Here is a 20,376-nt window from a genome sequence, read left to right as displayed (position 1 = left end):
TAGGAAATTATAGGATCCGTAGAGCCTATTAGGTTAGCGTATATATATAGTTAGCGGCAGTAGATAACCTCTTACTTTACTAGTATAGAAGTAAGGGATACCTAAAGAGTAGATGGACTAAGTTATACCGGAGACCGGTCGATAAAGTAGAAGGACGTTAGTAGTAAATAATATAGCATAATATATATACCTGCCGTAAGTATCCGTATATAACTTATTAGCGACCGTAGTCTATATTACCTAGCGCTATACTATTAAGGTTGTCTATTAAGGTAGGCTCGGTATACTCTATAAGATCTACGAGTTAACCTATAGAGGTAGGATCGAAACGCTAACTACGACGTTATAGTTATATAGCGCGGCCGCTAGTGTCTTCCTCGTCGTCTAATTTATCGCTACTAATATCTCTACCGGTTAGGCTAGTAATAGTTCGGTAGCTAAGATAAGTAGTAGTATTCTCGACCCTATTATAGTCGAAACTCGTACGTACGGCTTAATAACTTCCTATAATATACTACTTATACTCTATTACCCGAGTTAGGTCTATAATGCCGTTCTTATAGAATATATAGAGATCTTCTTAAGCCTTAATATCCTTTATACGAAAGTTACGGTATCGAGGATACTAGTAGTAGTAGTAGAAGTAGATAAGGCCCTTCGGAGCGAGGGCTAGAAGAGTAGGAGGCTTCGTTTCGAGAGTACCGCTAGCTATCCGGGTACGATAGTTATATATTAATTACTAAGGAGCGGGACCTTAAGTAGTAGGCCGTATATTATTTAGTTAAGCGGTATTCGGCTTCGTAGTAGGAATAGGCTTACTACGATATAGCTAGTACTTGTTAGCCTACTTATAGTTCTTCTTACTCCGGTAGTTAATAAGGTACTCGTTACTACGTGTCTACTTATACTATCTACTATACTTATACGTACCGGGCGGAATAGTTATACCCTAAGGGATAGGAGGCTAGTCCGTCTAATCTATCTAGTCCGCTATAATGTGCGCGCTGTTCTAAGAGATGAGATGTGCTATAAGACGAGACGAGACGGGTCGCGAGTTGTAGTATGAAGGTGATATAGGAAGAAGGAATAGGTTGCCTAAAGAAATAAGGTTTGACTACAAAATTTGCGGTGGACGGGTACCTACGGTAGGAGACGCGTTCTTTGTTCCCGGCAAACACGAAAAGAACGCGCTACACGTCATTATTCATGACTTACTGCCCGTATTCAAGGCCCACTATGAGGTGAATGCTTTCACAACTTGCCGCTGACATTATCTACGCAACACTACCTGTTTTACGTAACACGTAACACCACCTCTTTTGAGCAACATCACCTCCTTTATGCCAGCTCGAACCCCTCATACCGCTTTGAGTCGTACACGTCGCGCTTATCGATGGTGCCGTAGCCTGTGAGATGGTTATTGCCCGTCTGTTGATGGAATACTGACTTGCTAGCCGGGCTGCCTGCAGCAGACTGCACATACTTCGCTAACCTCACTCGAGTGCTCGCAAGCTCGCACGTCGTTACGGCGCGAAGTTGCGCGGTGCTATCGCATCTACAATACTGTAAGCTTAAGATGAAGCGTGAGGTCGTTGAAGCCTCAGGCTCTATTCGGATTGATTAACGACCAATGAGAAGACGGCTTGGCACTTCCCTCACCTGAATATAGCACGCTCACCATTGCCTTCAGCACTACTGCTCGAACTACGTTGTAGACCTACGGTCGCAAGCTCCCTTCGGTACGACTAACGTTCGAACGTAGCTTCAGGAAATGGTTCACTTTGCTAACAACTCCCCAAGCCCCAACCGTGCATCCCATCATGAGTCGTAATAATGCGCGCAGAACCCTTTCAATGCTACGATGTGTCCCCTTCCTGCTTCCGACTGAAGACCGTGTTAGTGCTCGCGGCAAGCTGCGAGTCACGCACACTCAAGTTCAGCAGCCAGTGAGCCGCACGAGCGTCTGCCGCAGTGAACTTGGTCGGTGCATTGCTGGATGACTTCTTCGTCTTGTTACCGCTGTCCCCTTCTTTTCCGGTCGCTGAGCGCTTTCGCTTCTTCATCGCTCGCGTCGATGCCATTGGTGTGTCGTCGTCAGATGAGGAAGGCTGTGAGTCTTCCTCCTGGGCAGGTTCCTGGGCAGTACTAACATCCTTGGGCAGGGAAGTGACACTCTGACGATGTGGCATGCGAGGGTTGTCAAGCAGCTCCTGGGTCCCGGCACCATATGTCGTTTCTGCGTCTCGCCAAGATGTGGATGGAGAGTACCTTGGCTCGGTAAGCAGGGAGCTGGCAAGAGGCCCGACAGGAGTGTTGTGAGGTGGTGGAGGCGGGCCATCGTGGTGAGTGCGGTTGATACTTGTCCAAGCCGGGACAACTTCAACCGTTTGTTCCTGTGATCGAGGAGAAAGCTCTGGTGTGTCGAGAGGAGGAGGCAGATAGGTGTAGTTGTTGTGGTGTGCAGAATGCTCAGAAGCCGAGTCGAACGGCGATCCGATCATGAAGTCCGGTCTACGCTGCCATGGCTGCAACTGATAGTTGGCGGTGGGATCGACTGGTGCGCTTCTTGGAATATGCTGTCCGCTGCCAGTGATCATGGGTGTGGTGGGGCGGCTACTGTCGCTGTTCTTCCAACCTTCTGCTTCAAGCGTAGCACAGCGTATCACTTCCGTGTCGATCTTGAAGCGAGCGAAGCCACTGTGCTCGGGACGGAGGCACTCTTTGATGAAGGATGGACCGAAGATAGGCGTCAGTGCCCAGCGTATGTTGTAGCAGAAGGTCAAGCATATTGCTCGGGCACAGGCATACGGCATCCAGTAGCCTTGTGCTGCGAGAGCACCACCGGTGATGGAGTGCGAGAGCTCTTTGAGGCCAGGGTTGGATGTGAGGGCTTTGGCTGGTGTGGTCTGTGGGATGTCAGTCATGTATGTGACCCAGCTTACCACTGTCGGGGTTACCTTGGAGTATTTGCAGGCTTTGAAGAACGGCGTGATGCGAACCAGTCCAATCTGATAGTCCCACATCACGACATAAGTACGGTTATCTGGATCACCAGGAACCTGGAAGTTGTACTGGAAGACTGGCATATCTGTTAGCTTGAGGTAACCGCCGACAGCGTCATGGCTTACTTACCATCGAATGCATCTCTCCCCGTCTTGTTCAGGAAGCTCTTCTTCTCGCTGGAGTATGGTATGTGTCGGACATAGTCCGAGATGAAGCCTTCGTCGCCATGGCCAGATGGGAAGACCTGGAATCGGCGGTGCTGTTCAGCCAGCTCGGCACGCTGCTGGGTGTTGAGAAGTCGGCTGTCCTCGTTGCACTCGAAGGGAGGATAATTGATAGGTGCTTTCACCGAGCCTCGAAGGAAGACGGCAGCGTCCTTGATGAGCTTTTGGCGTTTGGTCGGTGAGGGGGTCTGCGGGGTCTCTGGACGTGGTGTTGATGCCGGCGAGGAGTTGTTGGCTGTGTAAGCTGGCGTTGGGGGAGGACTGGCCGATCGAGGATATTCAAATCGATTGCCATCCGTGGCGGGATTGAGCAAAGAGTGTATCTTCAGCATGGTTGCACCCGAGGTGTTGACTTGCTTCTCAGGTAGTACACTCCAATGATAAGTTTCTGAGCAAGGTGATGGAAGCTGTGTCAAGCTGGACGACATGACAGAGCGATAGCACTGGCGGCAGGGACAAACGGAAGTCTTGAGATGGTGTACTGCTATCAAGGAGCGGTGAGTTGACACGAAGAGGAGGAGCAAAGCCTTATAGCGTGAATGGCAGAACGAACCTAGTCATGCACAAGATCCCTGATGGCCAGCAGCGCACCTAGATGCAGACCGCGGCCCGCCATGTCTCGCATGCCTTTGCAGGTCAAAGAACGTCGGGAGGGAGGTCGATGCCGATGCCCACTCACTGTCCATATCGACGACAATCGCGGTCGGCGGCCGCTAGCAACGGCGATGCAGGGAGTGTAAAGAACCTATTTGCCATCAGCCAGGGTGTCCGGCCATCTCCATAGGAGGTTTGCGGTTCATAGACAAAGCTGCGGCAGAGATCTGCTTGCCGATGATGATATGCAGGGCTCGTGCAGAGCAGCGTTTGCTTGCTAGGCTGGTGTTAGTCTTGTGGTGAATGCTCAGTACGTGCACAGTCGCGAGCTGTGCCATAGGGCAGCATGCCCGGATGGGCTGGCCAAGCCGGAGTGAGAGCCTCTCGAGAGAGCCTGGAGGGTCAAGAGCTATGAGCGTTTGATCGGAGTCAAGGCATATGCCGCAGATGGCTGGCAAGCACGGTCTGCTCTGATCACACACGGCCAATAGCGTTGGCCTTGTCTCGAGATTGCAGCTTGGTCGCCATATCAACGAAGATTGGCTGGTATCGATAGCGGAAGCCCGAGCAGCAATCAAGTTCCAGAGCAGCGTCGTTGTCTTATGTAGCCAGTGCTCGGTGTCACGAACCCCGGCGGAGATGTCTGAGTCCGTTGGCGGGTAATGAGCATTTCGGCCTGGCCATCACACTTTTCGAGCATCTGGCGCCTCACGCACACTTCCACCAAGCAGATAGCCTGACGATTGCAGAAGTACCATAGCTCCGGGGTCATTTGCCTGCAGAACTTCTCGTCGAGGAAGGTCGATCGTGAATCAACCTACCGCCAGCTTTCTGAAGATTGCTGTGACCATCCAATGTCTCCCGAACCGCTCGCGGACGCCACGCGGATCCTCCATGGGTGCTTGCATGAACGGCTCAACTTGTCGGCCACCTTCGTTACCAGCAAGTGCATTGGTCACCGAAGTACTGGAGCTGACCTATCATGGAGGTTGACTCAAAGCTGGTCACATAGTCCCAGTCTGCACGAGCCAACGACTCGATGCCATGGTGGCCACAAAAGACGTGGGCTGTTTGCACGTATTTCCGCGTCTGCATCGAGCCGTGATGGAGCAACATAGGCTATTAATGAGGTGGAGAAGTCGCTGCATCTTGAAGCTGAGGCAGAAGTGGCTGCCAAGTGAGGTGACAGACATCCATGGAATGTAGGGGCTCTCACTGATCGGCATACTAAAGCTGGATGGCTTGCACTGACCGCCACCCAGGTGTGTGGTACCCTCGGTGTGGAGTCTTTTCAAGATGCTGGCACCCGCGCTGTGAGTGACCCCTGTCTGTGGAACAGAACTGTCAAGCTTCAAGGCAGCGGAAAGAGCTCACTCACTTGGCGGGGAAATCGAGGTAACGTGATGTCGCCCTGCTCAAGGCCAATCAAGGCCCTCTTTGTGATATTCGTGTTGCGTCACATCGCAGACTATTTAGTAGTATTGTAAACGTTCCTCTGTCCAACCTGGCTGTAAATACGCGGCGTCGAAAGTCGTATCAAAGCTGGATCTGTATGAGCCCAACATACTCACAGAAACATTCACGGCAGCGCCGTCCTGGCTTTGCGACCACAAACCAAGACCGATCGTGTTGTCGCCATTGTAGTTGAGAATACCAGGAAACACTGGAAACTCGATCTGATTCCCAATGTGTGGGACGAATTTGCCTGCGTTTTGTTAGAAAGCAATAAATACGAATGCGAACGTTGCTTACCAAACATGTAGCCATTCACGTAAAGCTGTGCCCGAAGCTTGGCGTCGTCTGCAGCTGCCAGGTTGAATGCCAGACTAATGTCGTGATCCTTGGGCATGTCTATGGGCAGCGTAGTCCTGTAGAATGTTACGCCAGCACTGTCCAGACCTTCTTGAGGCGATCCTGTCACCCACTCGCTATCGTCAAAGCCAGGCAGATGCCATCCAAGTCGCTCTGCGTGAAGACCTCCTTCGTTGTAAGCACCACGAACCGGATCAATGTTATCCTGGCCACCGGCCTTGCCAGCAACGCGCCAGGACGTAAAGCTGTTACCTCCCAACAGTGTTGCGTTCAGTATGCCGCGAGGGTTGAGCACGCCTGTTGTCTGATCGTGGCCCATGTTGTCTTGTAGGACCAAGAGGATATTCTCACCGCTGACCAGAGCATCGCCAAACGTCAGAGTGTCGTTTGTTGTTGACAGCGAAGTGTTGCCCAATGCAGAGCCAAGGTATTGGCCATTAAGCCACGCCGACCATCCACTTGACGAGCCGCCGATGACGTTAAGAAAGACACCTCTGGCGGTTCCGTTGTCAGAGAACCTCCCACGCCAAAGCAGGTTCTGGGCATGAAAGCCATATTCGTCGCCATACAGCACGGGAAGTGTGTCCGGTTGTCTCGGGTTCGACGTGGTGTTCTTGTCCGCAGCTCTCCAGCCCGCTCCGGAGTCGTCGTAGTCCAGCATACGCTCAGGCAGGCCGTCTTGAACACTCCAATTGGTCAAGGAGATGTCCAGTTTTGGATGATCGATGTCCGCTTCTAACGTGCCGACTAGGCTGCCGTAGTCTGTCTTAGACGTTGTGATCTCCTGACCGTTGAAGACGATGCTGGTTGCACCAGCTGCGAACACTTCCAATGCAGTGGTGCCACTGTAGTCACCTGCCAGTGTCAAGGTACCATCAGAAAGTGCTGCAGTCCTGACCAGGTGCGGACCGACGACCAACACACTTTCCTCAAGCGGTGCATGTGGGCTGTTAGAAAGCATGGGCTGCCACAATGTGTATGCAACACTGCGGTCCACGATGACAGCCTTGAATCCGTTGTCGAAGGTCAGTACCGTCATGCCGGTTTGCTGGGCAAAGCCGACTGTGATACCTCTGGAGTCATCGCCATGGAAGGCGACATTCGAGCACCCATCGCAGTAAGCTACAGATCCGGATGTGACGCCTTCGAGCTGGAACTCACCGCTTTCGCCAGTCGGGACCCAGAAGACAACGACGGGCTTCTCATCTTGCACCGAAACGGCCATGACCTCTGCAGTAGAGTATATGATGCGCTGCTCACCGGCCATGAAGTCTGCCACGAGGATCTTGGCTTCCCTGCCGTTGATGACAGCATCTGGGCCATATTGAGGTACTGTCAGAGGTCCAATCGACGTTGTAATGTTCAGCGTGAAGGTCTCTCGGGTCTCGAGCGTAGTATTCGTGTGCATGACGACATAGAAGTGCGATCTGATTTGCAGTCAGTCGAAAGCTACAGTACTGGCCTGAGAAGTAGAGCTTACCCGGTGTCCACATTCTGCAGAGCTTGCGCAAAGACATTAGCATTGCCGGTGAAGTTGGTTGTACCATTGCCAGCTTTCTCGAGCTTCGTCAGATCATGAGCAGCTCGTAAGAAGTAGCTGAGCAACTTCGTCTCCGAGTACTTGTCTCCAACCATCCGACTCTCAGAGATGGGCGCCGAGTAGTCGTAAGATGTGCCGACAGTTGGCATTGGGAGGCCACCCCACGATGTTCCCCCAAACAGCATGTAAAGATTGACGCCTGCCACCTTTTGTCCAATGTTGTTCCGGTAGAAGACATTCACCCAATTCGGGCCAGTGGTTTCAATGCATCCACCTTGTGGTCCGCCCCAGGGATTGTAGCTGCCACCCTGAAACTCTGCGAGTATAGATGGGTGCGTCGGAGCAGTCTCCTGGAAGTGTGCTGGTAGCGCATCAGCATCCGCTTGAGCAACGAGATCGTAGAAGACTCACTATAGTAGTCGAATGTTGTGAAGTTCGGATTGACTCCATTGACACTCCTACACTCGGCAAGATTGCAACTCCAGCAACTTGGATAGTTATCCACGGTGTATATGTCAGTGTTGCCGCCCTCGTTGTTGATATCATAGTCGGAGGACCAGCTCTTGACTCTGAGATTAGGCGCATTGGCTATAGTCGGCATATTGATGCCATTGTCTCTTGCCGCAGCCTCCAACAATTCCATGTAGTGGATCGCCGTCTCATTCGGTGTACGGTCGTCGATATCTAACCATTGCTGACCATACTCGTTCTCGATCTGATACAGAATGACGTTCCCGCCGTTCGTCACACTGTGGTCTGCTACCATCCGTGAGATGGTGTCGAAGTATGGGTGCCACGCATCGGTGTAGCGTGAGTCGTTGTTCCTTGTGGAGCCATAGTCGCCGGTCAGCAACCATCCCGGAAAGCCTCCTGCGTTCGTTTCCGCGTTGATATAAGGTCCGGGCCTGAACAAGATGTATAGCCCGAGGTCTTTCGCAATATCGAAGATTCGGCTGAAGTTGTGCGCGCCTGTCTCGAAGTCCAGATGATCGGGTGCGGCACTATGCCATCCCCTATCGGTTGTCAGTCCTGTTCGTCGTCTCATGGTTCGCAATATTCAATACCAATGGGCGTATAGACCAACAGGGTTGAAGCCAGCAGCTTTGATCTTCTGTAGGATGTCGATCCACAGTTCGGGGACAGGAACACGCCAGTAATGAATCTCTCCAGACCACATGAACAATCGCTGTCCGTCGATGATCAGTGAATAGTGGTCCCATTGGACGACTTCATTCAGGCCATTGTCGTGCAGAGGCCATTGCTGGGCGAAAGCCAGAGCGACACCAACCAGGACATGGAGAAAGAGTCTCATGATGTAGAGCAATGGTTTTCCCTACCGCGTATACGTCCACTTAGCTGCTTCCAGCATATATACACTGCCTACGTCTTTGTCCCCACCTGCTCATGCAGCACGTGGCCGAGTGGAGGTGTTGTTGCCATGCTCTTAGGTGGATCATGTCCCCCTGATGCAATGCCGGATGGCAACTGCTGAAGCGTATCCAGAGTAGAGGTGCCATGTGCCATGCAATGAATCCAAGCTGTTCTTCCGTCCACTCGCGTGCAAACACTCGTCGTCGCCAGTTCGGAAGATGTTGACGCGTCGTCGATGATGTTATGATAGTCGCGACAATTCATGACCGAGAAGCTGGCATTGGCCTTGGCGGTCGCGGCATCGTCTTCGGCTCCACCTTGCTGTCCTGGTCACTTCTCCCCTCTCTGCACGACATGTCACGACAGAGCTTCCACTGTATACCAGGAGTGTATGCTGTACAACAATGCTGCCGCTGGATCCGGAAGCCGCGATCAACACCCTTCATGAAGACGGGACCGCGTCCGATGAGCAACGGGATGCTCCTCATGCAATACACGTAACGCGGCCACTCGGTAAAACATGAAAATACGTATCGCCATGAATACCATTGTGAAGTATCATTACCGCTACTCAGACAATCCGCTGTCGTCATCTATCCTTCTAACATTTTCGCTGAAACCACCTAAAAACGCCTCGCTAATGACCATGGACTGCGCATATCCAGCCTACTCATCACTCTCCTGCTTCTTGCCAGACTTCTTGAAAGGAGCCTTAACACGGTCAATGACCTTCGAAAAGAAGCCGAAAAGTGGACCAAAGCCAAAGCTCCAGCCCTTGACACGAACGCTCCAGATGAAGAAGTACACCAAGAACCAATTCGTGAAGACGAAGACGAGGAAGATGCCGAAGTCTCTCCACTTGTCACCCGCGCTGATGTTCAGCGTATCAAGATACTGGTTGGCGTTGGTGTACTGGCAGTACTGGCAGTCCGTGCTCGCCTGTGGGTTCAGCAAATACCCGCCAGCAGACTGTGCAAAAGCACTGGCATACGAAGCGCAAGTCTGACCAGGCGGCGCATCGAAATGAGCCGTCTCCGTCTCGGTACACTTGATCGGGACCCCATCGAGAGTCGCAGCCAAGACACCACCAATCCACCAGGTCGATGGGTTAACCCAATACATCCAGTACCGCCAGAAGACCGGCAGCATCGAGTAAGGTCGCACGACTCCGTTGAACAGCGAGAACATGACGAAGAAGAACGGCAGCACATTCGAGATGACCGTGAAGGACGGCGCGAAAGCACAGATCCATTGGCCCCAGCTGGCTTGGAAGAGGAAGAACAGCATCGTCATCAGGAAGACGTAGCCGGAGACTGCACTCTCGGTGGGGAGACCTGTTGCCCAGTACCAGAGCACCCAGTAAACCAGAGCACCGATGATGGCGGGTGGGATTTCGGCGATGACTTGGGCTGTGGTAAAGGCGAACCAGCCGTAGATACGGGAGGGATACTCTCGCGCTTGCCAGAGGGCCATGTTTGTGAAGAATTTGGGCACGACCGCGTTGACGATGGTGGGTGGGATCGTGAGGATCAAGAAAGCCGTGAACATGCGGTTCTGCATGTCCTGGATGGAGTTACCGAGCTGCCAGAAGGTGAAGCCGTTGAAGATTCCAATGATGACCGAGACGAAGAGCTTGCCGTAGATGTAGGATGGGTCGCGCCAGTATTGCTTTGCAGTACGCTTGAGCAACTCAGTACACTGCAAAACGACACTAGCGGCGTATTCCTTCTCCTGTTCCTTGCGTCTGGCGGTCGTTTGCGTCTTGCTGCGCGTGAGCTTGAGGCCTTCGATCTCTTCAATGACGTTTTGGGCTTGAGGAGAATTGCGCCACTCCTCGTTCCAGTCGATGCGCTTGCCGTCCTCACGCTTGTGTGGTCGGGCGGCGGTTTCGAGGATGAATTCGGCGACATTCTTGTTGGGTGGGCAGTCGACGCCACGTTCGGAGAAGTATTGGACTACATTCTTCCCGTTCTCGCCCACAGGGCCGAAGTAGAATGTGTTACCACCGGGGTTAAGGGCGAGAATCATGTCGAATTGTTGTATGAGCACTGAGCTGGGCTGGTGGATTGTGCACACGATCGCTTGACCGGCACGTGCGAGCTTCTTCAGGAATCGGACGATGGAGTAGGCGCTTTGAGAGTCCAGACCCGACGTTGGCTCGTCCAAGAAGAGCAGAAGGGATGGCTTAGCAGCGAGCTCAACACCAATAGTCAAACGCTTTCGCTGCTCGACACCGAGACTCATGATGATGGCATCTTGCAAGTCGTTCAACTCGAGGAGATCGATGATAGTGTCAACGTATGCGATCTTCTCAGAACGTGGAACACTGGCGTCTTGTCGGAGGACAGCAGAGAACTCAAGGGCCTCACGGATGGTGGCTGTGCCGTCGTGGAGATCACCCTGCAAGCAGAAGCCGGTGTTGCGCTGGAACTCAGGCCCGAGAGGTCGACCGTCAACGAACATCTCTCCGCTGACAACACCCATAGTCTGACGCTGGGCTAGAGTGTTGAGCAGAGTGGTCTTCCCAGCACCAGAAGCGCCAACGAGTGCGACCATGACACCAGGCTTTGCGTAGCCGTTGACCTTGTTGAGAAGCTTCCGCTCGCCGCCAAGGTAAGGAACCGTGTACTCGACGTCACGCCAGGTGAAGATACTCTCGCTCTTGGTGATCTGATCGAGGGCCTCGTTCTCCTTGTCATCGTCTGACGAGTCGTCTGACGAGTCCATGCCACTCTCCTTCTTGGAACCGCTCGAGTTGTCCCCTGCAGCACCTGCCTTCTCTTCATCAGCTGGAGGTGACTCCTTGACGGCCTGCTTAGCACGCTTGGACTTCTTGAAGATAAGAGCGCCTCCTCCAGTATTGGCGAATGAGAACAGCTCCGTGCAGATGACCGTGACGATGAGGTACAGGAAGATGAATGCGATGACCACACCAAAGTTGCGCCATAAGTTCGACCTCGAATAGTTGTATTGAGCGTTGAGGTAGGCTGAGCCCGTCACTGACTGACCATTGACGTCGGCTCCAGCGATGGCACAACCTTGGTAGGCGTGATCGATACCAGGACCCTGCGGCACGAGCTGAGACTCGGCACACTGCATTGTCCTGCCAGCGAATTCGTTCGAGAGTACCGCTTCGAAGCTGTAAGACAGAGGATTGATCCAGTAGATCCAGCCAAACCAGATGTACTTTGTCAAAAGCTGTGGTCGAGGTATCACGTAACCGGTATAGATGACCAGCAAGTTCAGCGCGATACCTGAGAACCGCACTGCTGTGTCGATCTCGGGCGAGACTGAAGCAAACATGCGGTACAGCGCAGTAAGGAGGATCGTGGTGATGTAGACGAAGAGCATGTAGATGAAGAATCGTCCGGCGGTGATCGTGAGGTTGGTCATGAAGTACATGATGATACCAAAGATCAGTACCTGGACAAAGATGACAGGCAGATCAGCCACAACACGGGCGATTGTGACAGCGCTTGGTCGGTAGAAGGCGTAATCTTTGTGCCTCGCAACGACTGCTCGCCCACTCACAGCCTTCATAAGCTCTGTGAGTTGCAGCCATCCGAGGAACAGAATCGAGAAGAAGAGAGCACCACCACGAGTGAAAGAACCCTCAGTGTTTTCTGGCTGGCCATAGAAGAGGGAGCCGACGATGAGACCGTTGCTAATGATAATGAAGAGCTTCGTCCAAAGGGTCGTAGTGTCGCCAAGCAGTAGCCAGAACTCGCGCTTCGTGCAAGCCATGACTTGACGTGGGAAGGAGACTGTGTATGAGCTCTTCTTAGACACTCTCTTCGACTTGCCTTCCTGAACGGCACCTTCGAAACGCTTTGCATCTTCATAGTTAGACTCTTCCAGGTACTTTTCGTAGTCTTTTATGTCTTCGAGTACCCTTTGGTAGTTGGACGACTGGCGGAAGGCCTTCTCCAGCTCTTCTGGTGTCTTTGGGGTACGATCCTCGTAACCAGCTCGAAACTTACGCTCCACTGGGTCAGTACACGCCGTGAGGAAGTCGGCAGTAGTCTGTCGGTCAGGAGCTTCAAAGCCAAGGTCAATGAAATACTGTCTGGCCTCGTTGGCTGGGCCAGAGTAGATTTCTCGGCCTTGGTCGATAACCACGACCTTGTCCATGAGCTCGTAGATGCCCTCTCCAGCTTGGTATAGCGTCACAAGAGTCGTTCTGTTGGAGACATCAGTCATGATACGGAGTGACCTGGCATAGTCGAGTGCTGTCGATGCGTCCAAACCACGCGTGGAGTTGTCCCAGCAGATGACAGTAGACTTGCTGGCCAGTGTTTCCGCAATGGAGACACGCTTGCGTTCGCCACCAGAGACACCACGAGTGTATTCGTCACCCACCAATGTGTACTCGGTATGAGTGATGCCAAACATCTTCATCAGTGCATTGGCGATGACTGGGATGTCTTCCTGCGCCTTCTTCTTGGTCTTGTTCATCAAAGCGAAGGTGAAGGTTTGCCAGACGTTGAGAGTGGCGAAGTGGATATCGTCTTCTGGATTGTAGTTGACCTCGCCGCGGTACATCTTCTTCTGTTTGTCGGCAGGTATTCCACCATAGGAAACATCCCCAGTGACTTCGGCATACGACTCGCGGTTGTTCGAAATCGCCTTGAGGAAAGTCGAGCATCCAGCTCCTGGTCGGCCCAGCACAAGCATCATCTCCCCATCGCGGACGCAGCCAGTGAAGCCGTTGACCAGGGTACGAGTCTCACCCGTTCGTCGTGCAAGCGCGGGAACAAATCTGGCGATGATGTGGTAAAGATCAGGACCGAAAGTGCCTAGGATGGCATCTGGAAGGGTTCTGACGAAGCTGGTCGTCGAACCAACGCCCTTGACAGTCAGGTCCTTGTAGATGACACCGACTTTCTTGTGCGAGTGGCCGTCACAGCGCTTCTCGAAATGGCCTTCTTTCATAAATCGATCGAGTTCGAAGTCGTCGTTGTCATCGTCATCTCGCGGACCTGCCTCAATATCACCCAGCTCGTCCTTGTCGTGCTCTGTAGGTCGCTGATCGTTCGTCGTCGTTCGAGATGCTCCTCGTCGGTCTGCGATTGACTGCTTGCGGCTCTTAGCACTAGCATTGGTCGCGACCCTTCGAAGACCGCCTCCTTTGCTTCCTTGTGTGTCGCGAGATCTAGTCTTTGACAAGTGCGTGAGGTTGCGACGCAAAGCCTCATAGTCCTGCATTGCTTCCTCGGGGTCGAAGCCTCCGACATCTCGCTCTCCCCATGTGCCTGCGGCAGAGCGATCCTTCCCATCTTCATCACTCTCTACCTCTTCAGTCGGATGGAGAGCTGCGTGGTTTCTCCCAGCATCTGGTTGAGGGTCTCCTCGATGCCATTGGTTGGTCGGCACATTTCCAGTGTCTTGCCGAGTGAGCCTGCGCTCATCTACAGACGACCCCCACATGTTGTGGGAGCCCTTGTAGGTTGAAGGTTCGTGTCGTGGCCAGTACGTCTCCACCCGGGATCCAGAGGTAGGGTAAGGCCAGCAATGCGGTCGTCAGTGAAGGAATGGTAGGCCTGCGTGATGGCAGGATGCTAGACTTTTTGTTTGGACGCGCGCGACGCGACAAGGGAAGAGGAACAAGGAAGGGAATGGAAGAATTGTACAAACAGCAGAGGCGGATGGATACTCTTGGGCAAAGACGAGCTACCGTGCCGCTGCCGTGGCCAGCAGTGAAGTCGACTGCTTAAACGGAGTTAACGCAATGACGTTTTAACTTTGGAAGGCTTAATAATAATAATGGCAGAGCACAAATCGAGTCAACATGTGGGAACTTGGAAGGTCCAGCGACATCAGCGACATCATTCTTAGGGTTTAGCTACATGTATATCGGCATGGTCATTGTCATGCATCGGAGTTCGAATTGCTAAACCCCGAACACACCTTCTCTCTGCAACTCCTTGTTCTTGCCTGGGCGTAGGCACTCGCTTGGTCATGCACAAACACATCAATCTTCTTGGAATAAGCAAGAGAACCTCGTCCTTTCCGCAACAGCCAGTGGTCTGTGTGGCACAGCAGGCGCATCCCACCGACACACATGGTACAGCAGCTATCTCGCATCTGCCGCGCTGACAACACACCTACAGGCACACCGCTTTCCATATCTGGCCATACCTCCCACTACACAGCCTCCAGCTTCACACATCTCAACCGACTTAGGGCATCCGCTCAGAATCATCGTGAGTCACGTAGCGAACACCCATGTCGAGCTCCACCAAGCCTTACGAAGGAGCCACGGCATGCCCGAGCTACGTCCATGTCCGGATACCACTCCCGTCGTCAAATTCGCAACATCGGCCAAAAAGTCGCGAGCAATGCCTTCCCGGACCTCCTACGCACGAACATGTCTTGACGACGCAAGCAGGATATGACACGAGCGAAGAATCACGCAAACAATGTGGTGTCCGTGAAGTACCGACGAAAAAAGTGCTTACCCCGGGCACCCGTCTCTGCACAGCTTATCAAGCTGGGAAGAGGCTTGCAGCTCCGCACGCGAGCCGCACGATATCTTCTGCATGCCAAGGATCGTCACTATGGCTCATACTGCCGTTAGCCTTATCACCGCTATGTCCAGACCAGGAAACTGTTTCGGACTGGGATGCTCGATTTCTGCTGCAGGCCCGACAAGGCGGGAACGAGAGCAGAACCAAATTCTACATCTACCGCTCGCCTCCTCTTCAGCTGACCCAGAACGACGCATTTTGTGCCCTGTCCGCACTACTCTTGCTCAGGAAAACCACATACTCCCCCGGCTCGACCACATACTTCATCTTCTTGTCCCACAGTCCTACCTCGCTGACCTGCAACTCAATCGCTACTTCCTGCGTCTCTCCAGCCGGGATGAACACTTTGTCGAAACCCTTGAGCTGAATGTTCGGTACATCAACACTCGCCAGCACATCTTTCACATACAGCTGCACCACCTCAGCGCCATCACGATCACCCTCGTTCGTCACTTCGACACTCGCGGTGATGGTGTCGGAGGCAGAGACGTTGGTGGCCGACAGTGTAACGTTGGAGTAAGTGAAATTGGTGTACGAAAGGCCATATCCGAATGGAAACCACGGATCTGGAGTACCGAGGACGTACTGATGGCCGAAGTAGAGCACACCATCTTCACCAAGGAAACCCGAGTCTCCGATCTGTCGGGCGGAGTTCAGGTGGTCGTAATAGACTGGGAGGGTTCCAACATCCGTCGGGAAAGAGACGGTGAGTTTGCCACTGGGGTTGACATCTCCGAAGAGGATATCTGCGAGGGCGTTGCCGCCTTCCTCGGATGGGTAGAATTGCTGCACGAGACTGGCTGTGGTGTTGGAGATCCACGCTTCCGTCACTGGTTTGCCGGAGCTGAAGACGACGACGGTGGGTGTGGTGGTGTTGATGATGGCTTCGACGAGTGGCCTCATAGCGCCAACGAGATCAAGCGACGATTGATCGACATGTTCGCCGGTGGTGGCGTTGAAGCCTTGCCAGAGCTGGAACTGGTCCCGAGACCATGTACCCACCACCATAACTGCTACGTCCGCGTCCTCAGCTGCTGAAATGGCTTCCGGAAAACCACTTTGATCAAGGCTCCAACGCTCGGTACCTTGTGCGTAAGTCACGCTGTCGTTGCCGAGAGCAAGGCGGATGCCATCGAGAGGCGTCACGCCGCGGTATTGACTGCCGTTGACGACGTAGTCACCATAGTTCATGAAGCCTGCACACGACAGTAAGTAACGCTGACCAGTCTCAGTAGCTCACGTCATCAACATACCATGCGCCATCGGACCAATGACAGCTACCTTCTTATCCTTCGCGATAGGCAAGACGTCATGATTATTCTTCAGCAACACAATACTATCCCGATCCTGCTCTCGAGCAAGCTGCTTCGCGGCAGGTGTATTGATGATGTTATCCCACTCGCTCGCTGGCGCGATCTGATACGGCGTCTCGAAGAGTCCCATCGTGAACTTTGTGCGTAAGACTCTGCTCACCGCAAGATCGACCACATCTTCACTGAGACGACCAGCGGCCACGAGGTCTGGGATTGAGCGGAAGTTGAAGCTACCGCCACCCATTTCGACGTCGTTGCCCGCTGGCAAGGCGTTCAGGGTGACACATTCGTTGCCTCCGGTGATGGGGTTGTTGTATGTGTTCAATGGGGATGGGCAGATCTGGAAGGGGCTGGCCAGTCTGTCTGTCGCGCCAGCGTCGGAGGACACGTAGTACTCATAGCCCCACTCGGTTCGCAGAATGTCGGTTAGGGTGAATTCGTCAGCGACTTGAGGTATTCCATCATAGCTACTGTATGCGCTCATGATGGCCCACGCATCGGCGTCGATGATGGTCCTCTTGAACCCTGGCAGCCAAGTTGTTCGCAGTTCCCTCTCGCCTCCGTGCACGGGCCCGACGTTTAGACCTTGCTCTGGCTCGCTGGATGCTGTGAAGTGTTTGATCATGGCAGATACGTTTAGAGACTGGATGGCTTTGGTGTAGGCATATGCCAGCTCTCCGGCGAGATAGGTATCTTCGCCAAAAGTCTCCTCTACGCGTCCAAACCTGAGCCCGCGAGCCAGATCTGCTAGAGGGGCAAACAGTTGAGACACACCCAAGGCCTGAGCCTCTCGTCCGATTTGAAGTGCCATCTCGTGAACTTGGGTGCGGTTCCAGCTGCAAGCGTGGGCGATGGGACTGTTGAAGATGGTGGCGTTGCCAATGAGAAAGCCGTGGATACCTTCAGTCTGTACGATTGCAGGTATACCGAGTCTGGTGTCATTGATGGCGTAGTCTTGACCACGCTTGATGTTTTCGGACAGCCACTCCCAGCTGATGGGGTATCCGACGTAGTACATTCCTGCTTTTTGTGCAAAGTTCTCAACGAGACCGGAGTGGTTGAAGGCTCCGGTGGTTGTGTTGAGCCAGTTTGAAATGTCGCCTTGCATGAGCTGGGAGGCCTTTTCTTCGATTGTCATGCGGGAGAGTAAGTCTTGGACTCGCGTCTCAACTGGCAGCGAGGGATTCTTGTAAGGTGCGTTCGCCAACGATGAGCTTGAGCCATGGTATGAGTGAGCGAATGTGCCCGATATGGCCGCGAGGAGCACACCAAAGTTGGAGAACGGCATGGCGAGCTTCGATTAAAGCAAATGCAGTACGAGATGAAAGCAGGACAGAGTCAAGAGATCTTGTACTTGGCATGATGAGCACGTCAATGCGCATACAAGCGATTCAATGCGATCCCTCTGCATCAAGGAGTGCAATGGTCCGAGGGAGCGAGCAGTTCATAGTGTGAGTGCTTGAGGCGGAGAAATAGAGAATCGCGTAGACGGCATGGCCCCGCTTCCCGCAGTGTCCTGTTCCTGGCATGTGTCTCGGCTGAATGCTACGAGGCAGAGCTGGAGCCTCGATGGCGATAGTTTGCTGTGGCATCGTAATGTGGTCTTCGGGTGTTCTGTTGGTGGTGATGAAGATGAAGGTGCGAGTGAATGTAGAGTGCAGCATGGCCAAGGAGGAAGGAGAGTCAGCGAAGAGGTCAATGTCGGCCAGGCACAGATCAGAAGACACTCCGCAATGGCTTCTGCTGCTACCAGTCTGCCGCACTCACACAAATCGCACACTTGCCCACGACCCATGCACGCCTCAGTCTTCTCGTAGCCTGTCGGTGATATCGTAGCATCTTTCCTTCCAACAGTTGCGACTGGGAAGAGCTCGACGACCCAGCAACGCCGACCGCCTCCACGCCGATCTCTCTCCAGCTTGTAACCTGCCATCCAGCACCGCCAGAACGACTTGACATCCTCGAGTCTCGAGAGCACGCCACGTGCGCTGTCATAAGTCGGCGGCTATGGCGATCGCCAACCGCAACCATGGCATGAGGGAGGCCTCACCCTTTGGCCCTTCACCTTCACCACAACCCACACAACCACTCACTAAGCGCGACGTGCGACGGAACAGGATCATGGAGAAGCTGAACGGCATGCTCGATGGCTTCAACCAGAACCAGCACCAGCACTACAGGGCACAACTCCAGGCCGTCCAGGTCGACATGACCTTGGTGCTTCGCGCCGACCCTTATGGCCCAGACGCTCCGCTGGGCGACCAGCCCGACGACATACAAGACGCCATCCAGACTGTCATGAGGGCTGATGCGAATGGCAATGCAGGATTGAGCTTGCCACAAGATGAAGCTGCACAACAAGACTACTGGGCAGTGGCTGGCAAGCGATACACCGACTTCGTCCGAGAGGTCAACGATGCGATCGAGCGACGAGATGCCGACCTGACAGCACTGCACAACGGCTACAATGCCTCACTCGCCGAGCTCGACAAGACTTACTCGCAGCGAATACAACAAGCAGAGGAGGAGCACAAAGCACTCTCTGCCACCATCCGACAACGGCTGTCCACCACACTCCACAAGAAGCGGCAGCTGCTACTGCGAGATAAAGAGCAACTTGATATCGCCGACAGCAATGCCATGCTCATGCACCCGAATCACTTCAGCATTGGCAACAACCCAGGCTCGCCCAGTCAGAACGGAACAGCGATCAACAAGAGGACGAGACATCTGAGACACAATCGCGGCCCAAGTCCAGCTCCTGGCGAACTGGGCGAGAATGGCAAGAGAAAGCGGAAGTTCCCACATGGAGATGATGATCATGGCAATGAATCTCCTGCGTATCTCGCTGGTGGACGTAGTCCGTTCAAGGATGCCAGGACACAGCGAGAGTACGCACAGTTCGATGCCCCAGCATACAGCCTCGAGAGACTCTTCACCGACAAAGAGCTTGCCATGGCGACCGAGACTGCCAAGATCGCAACCTATAAATACTTCCACCAACCACAAGAGAAAGAGCAAGGGCCGAGTAGCAATGACACGGCTGTGCCATCGGTGGACGGCGAAGTGGTGGAGTCTGCCGAGACAGTTCCTGATGAACAGATGCTGGACGCGGGCACAGCACCCACCAACGGCACAGATACTCCTCCACCTTCGGAACCACCTGCTGCTGCGACTGGCATGGAACGAAGTGCATCGCATCAAGTCCTGACACGGGGTGGAGCACGTGCCAACCCTCTCGCAGCACTTTCGGATCTGGCCAATGCAGCGGCGGCGGCCTCTTCCACGGCGCCCATCATTCGAGACAATCCTTTCGCGCCCGTACCTCCTGCCTACCACGCCGTCGCCCGAAGCGAAAAGTCCGGCGCCCCAGCTCCTCCGCCTGTGAACTCGGTTGATATGGACAACGATTTTAACATGATGAACGCAGCCGGCGCAGACCACCCCAGGGGAGACAATGAGGATACCGACATGGATGCGGATGCTGCAGATCGCGCACGACACTTGCGACGACAACTGCTAGATCAAGCATTGGGCATGTCAGGTGTGCAAGCTCCATATCGATTGCCACAGCTCGAGACTGGTCCAGGTGCCCTAATCGGCCGCGGTGTGGAACGGGAGCCGAGGAGTGGGTTTGCACCCTTGCTGCCGGCTGCTGTCCAGATCGAATCCAGGACGAAGGGTATCACGAGGCTTGAAGGCGGCAGTCTTGCTGCCGCGTTGAGCGGCCGACTTGGTGCAGAGCCTCTGAGTAGGACGACTAGCGCGGGAGGTATCAGTGAGCTTGGCGAGGCGTTGGGGAAGAGAGGCGGAAAAGGGAAGCTTGTATAGGGGTAGAGCCGCAGGCATGATCGTTTAAGCGCGGCGTTTGGTGTTGTTTTGGGGGTATACGCAGCCCTAAGAGGGACTTGGCCATGATACTTTCTTCAATGTAACACTTCTAGGACATTAGACTTCCGGGACTCTTTGGCGTCCTCACAGCCCTTATCAGA

The 20,376-nt window shown here is 53.7% G+C and overlaps 5 protein-coding genes across 5 annotated transcripts; 1 reads left to right on the top strand and 4 right to left on the bottom strand.

Annotated features, from left to right (window-relative positions):
* Nucleotides 1–1,856: 1,856 nt before the first annotated feature.
* On the bottom strand, nucleotides 1,857–3,655 carry CLAFUR5_11961 (uncharacterized protein; the record flags this gene model as incomplete). The annotated part of the gene is made up of 3 exons (XM_047911109.1): nucleotides 1,857–2,906; nucleotides 2,958–3,079; nucleotides 3,133–3,655. 3 exons carry the CDS (start codon nucleotides 3,653–3,655, stop codon nucleotides 1,857–1,859), a joined length of 1,695 nt encoding a protein of 564 aa, XP_047767651.1.
* A 1,638-nt stretch (nucleotides 3,656–5,293) lies between these two features.
* Nucleotides 5,294–8,485, bottom strand: CLAFUR5_11960 (putative beta-galactosidase B; the record flags this gene model as incomplete). The annotated part of the gene is made up of 5 exons (XM_047911108.1): nucleotides 5,294–5,526; nucleotides 5,574–7,060; nucleotides 7,114–7,534; nucleotides 7,585–8,186; nucleotides 8,238–8,485. 5 exons carry the CDS (start codon nucleotides 8,483–8,485, stop codon nucleotides 5,294–5,296), a joined length of 2,991 nt encoding a protein of 996 aa, XP_047767394.1.
* A 725-nt stretch (nucleotides 8,486–9,210) lies between these two features.
* CLAFUR5_11959 (ABC multidrug transporter atrF) lies at nucleotides 9,211–13,971 on the bottom strand (the record flags this gene model as incomplete). The annotated part of the gene is made up of 1 exon (XM_047911107.1): nucleotides 9,211–13,971. One exon carries the CDS (start codon nucleotides 13,969–13,971, stop codon nucleotides 9,211–9,213), a length of 4,761 nt encoding a protein of 1,586 aa, XP_047767203.1.
* Nucleotides 13,972–15,245: 1,274 nt separating this feature from the next.
* On the bottom strand, nucleotides 15,246–17,672 carry CLAFUR5_11958 (Beta-xylosidase; the record flags this gene model as incomplete). Its single annotated transcript, XM_047911106.1, has 2 exons — nucleotides 15,246–16,267; nucleotides 16,325–17,672. 2 exons carry the CDS (start codon nucleotides 17,670–17,672, stop codon nucleotides 15,246–15,248), a joined length of 2,370 nt encoding a protein of 789 aa, XP_047767544.1.
* Nucleotides 17,673–18,391: 719 nt separating this feature from the next.
* Nucleotides 18,392–20,215, top strand: CLAFUR5_11957 (uncharacterized protein; the record flags this gene model as incomplete). The annotated part of the gene is made up of 1 exon (XM_047911105.1): nucleotides 18,392–20,215. One exon carries the CDS (start codon nucleotides 18,392–18,394, stop codon nucleotides 20,213–20,215), a length of 1,824 nt encoding a protein of 607 aa, XP_047767201.1.
* Between the last annotated feature and the right edge of the window lie 161 nt (nucleotides 20,216–20,376).

The sequence above is a fragment of the Fulvia fulva genome, chromosome 10, assembly GCF_020509005.1.
Source record: "Fulvia fulva chromosome 10, complete sequence".
Taxonomy (NCBI): domain Eukaryota; kingdom Fungi; phylum Ascomycota; class Dothideomycetes; order Mycosphaerellales; family Mycosphaerellaceae; genus Fulvia; species Fulvia fulva.
Note: the sequence above shows the minus strand (reverse complement) of the source record. Positions and strands in the feature narration are given on the sequence as shown.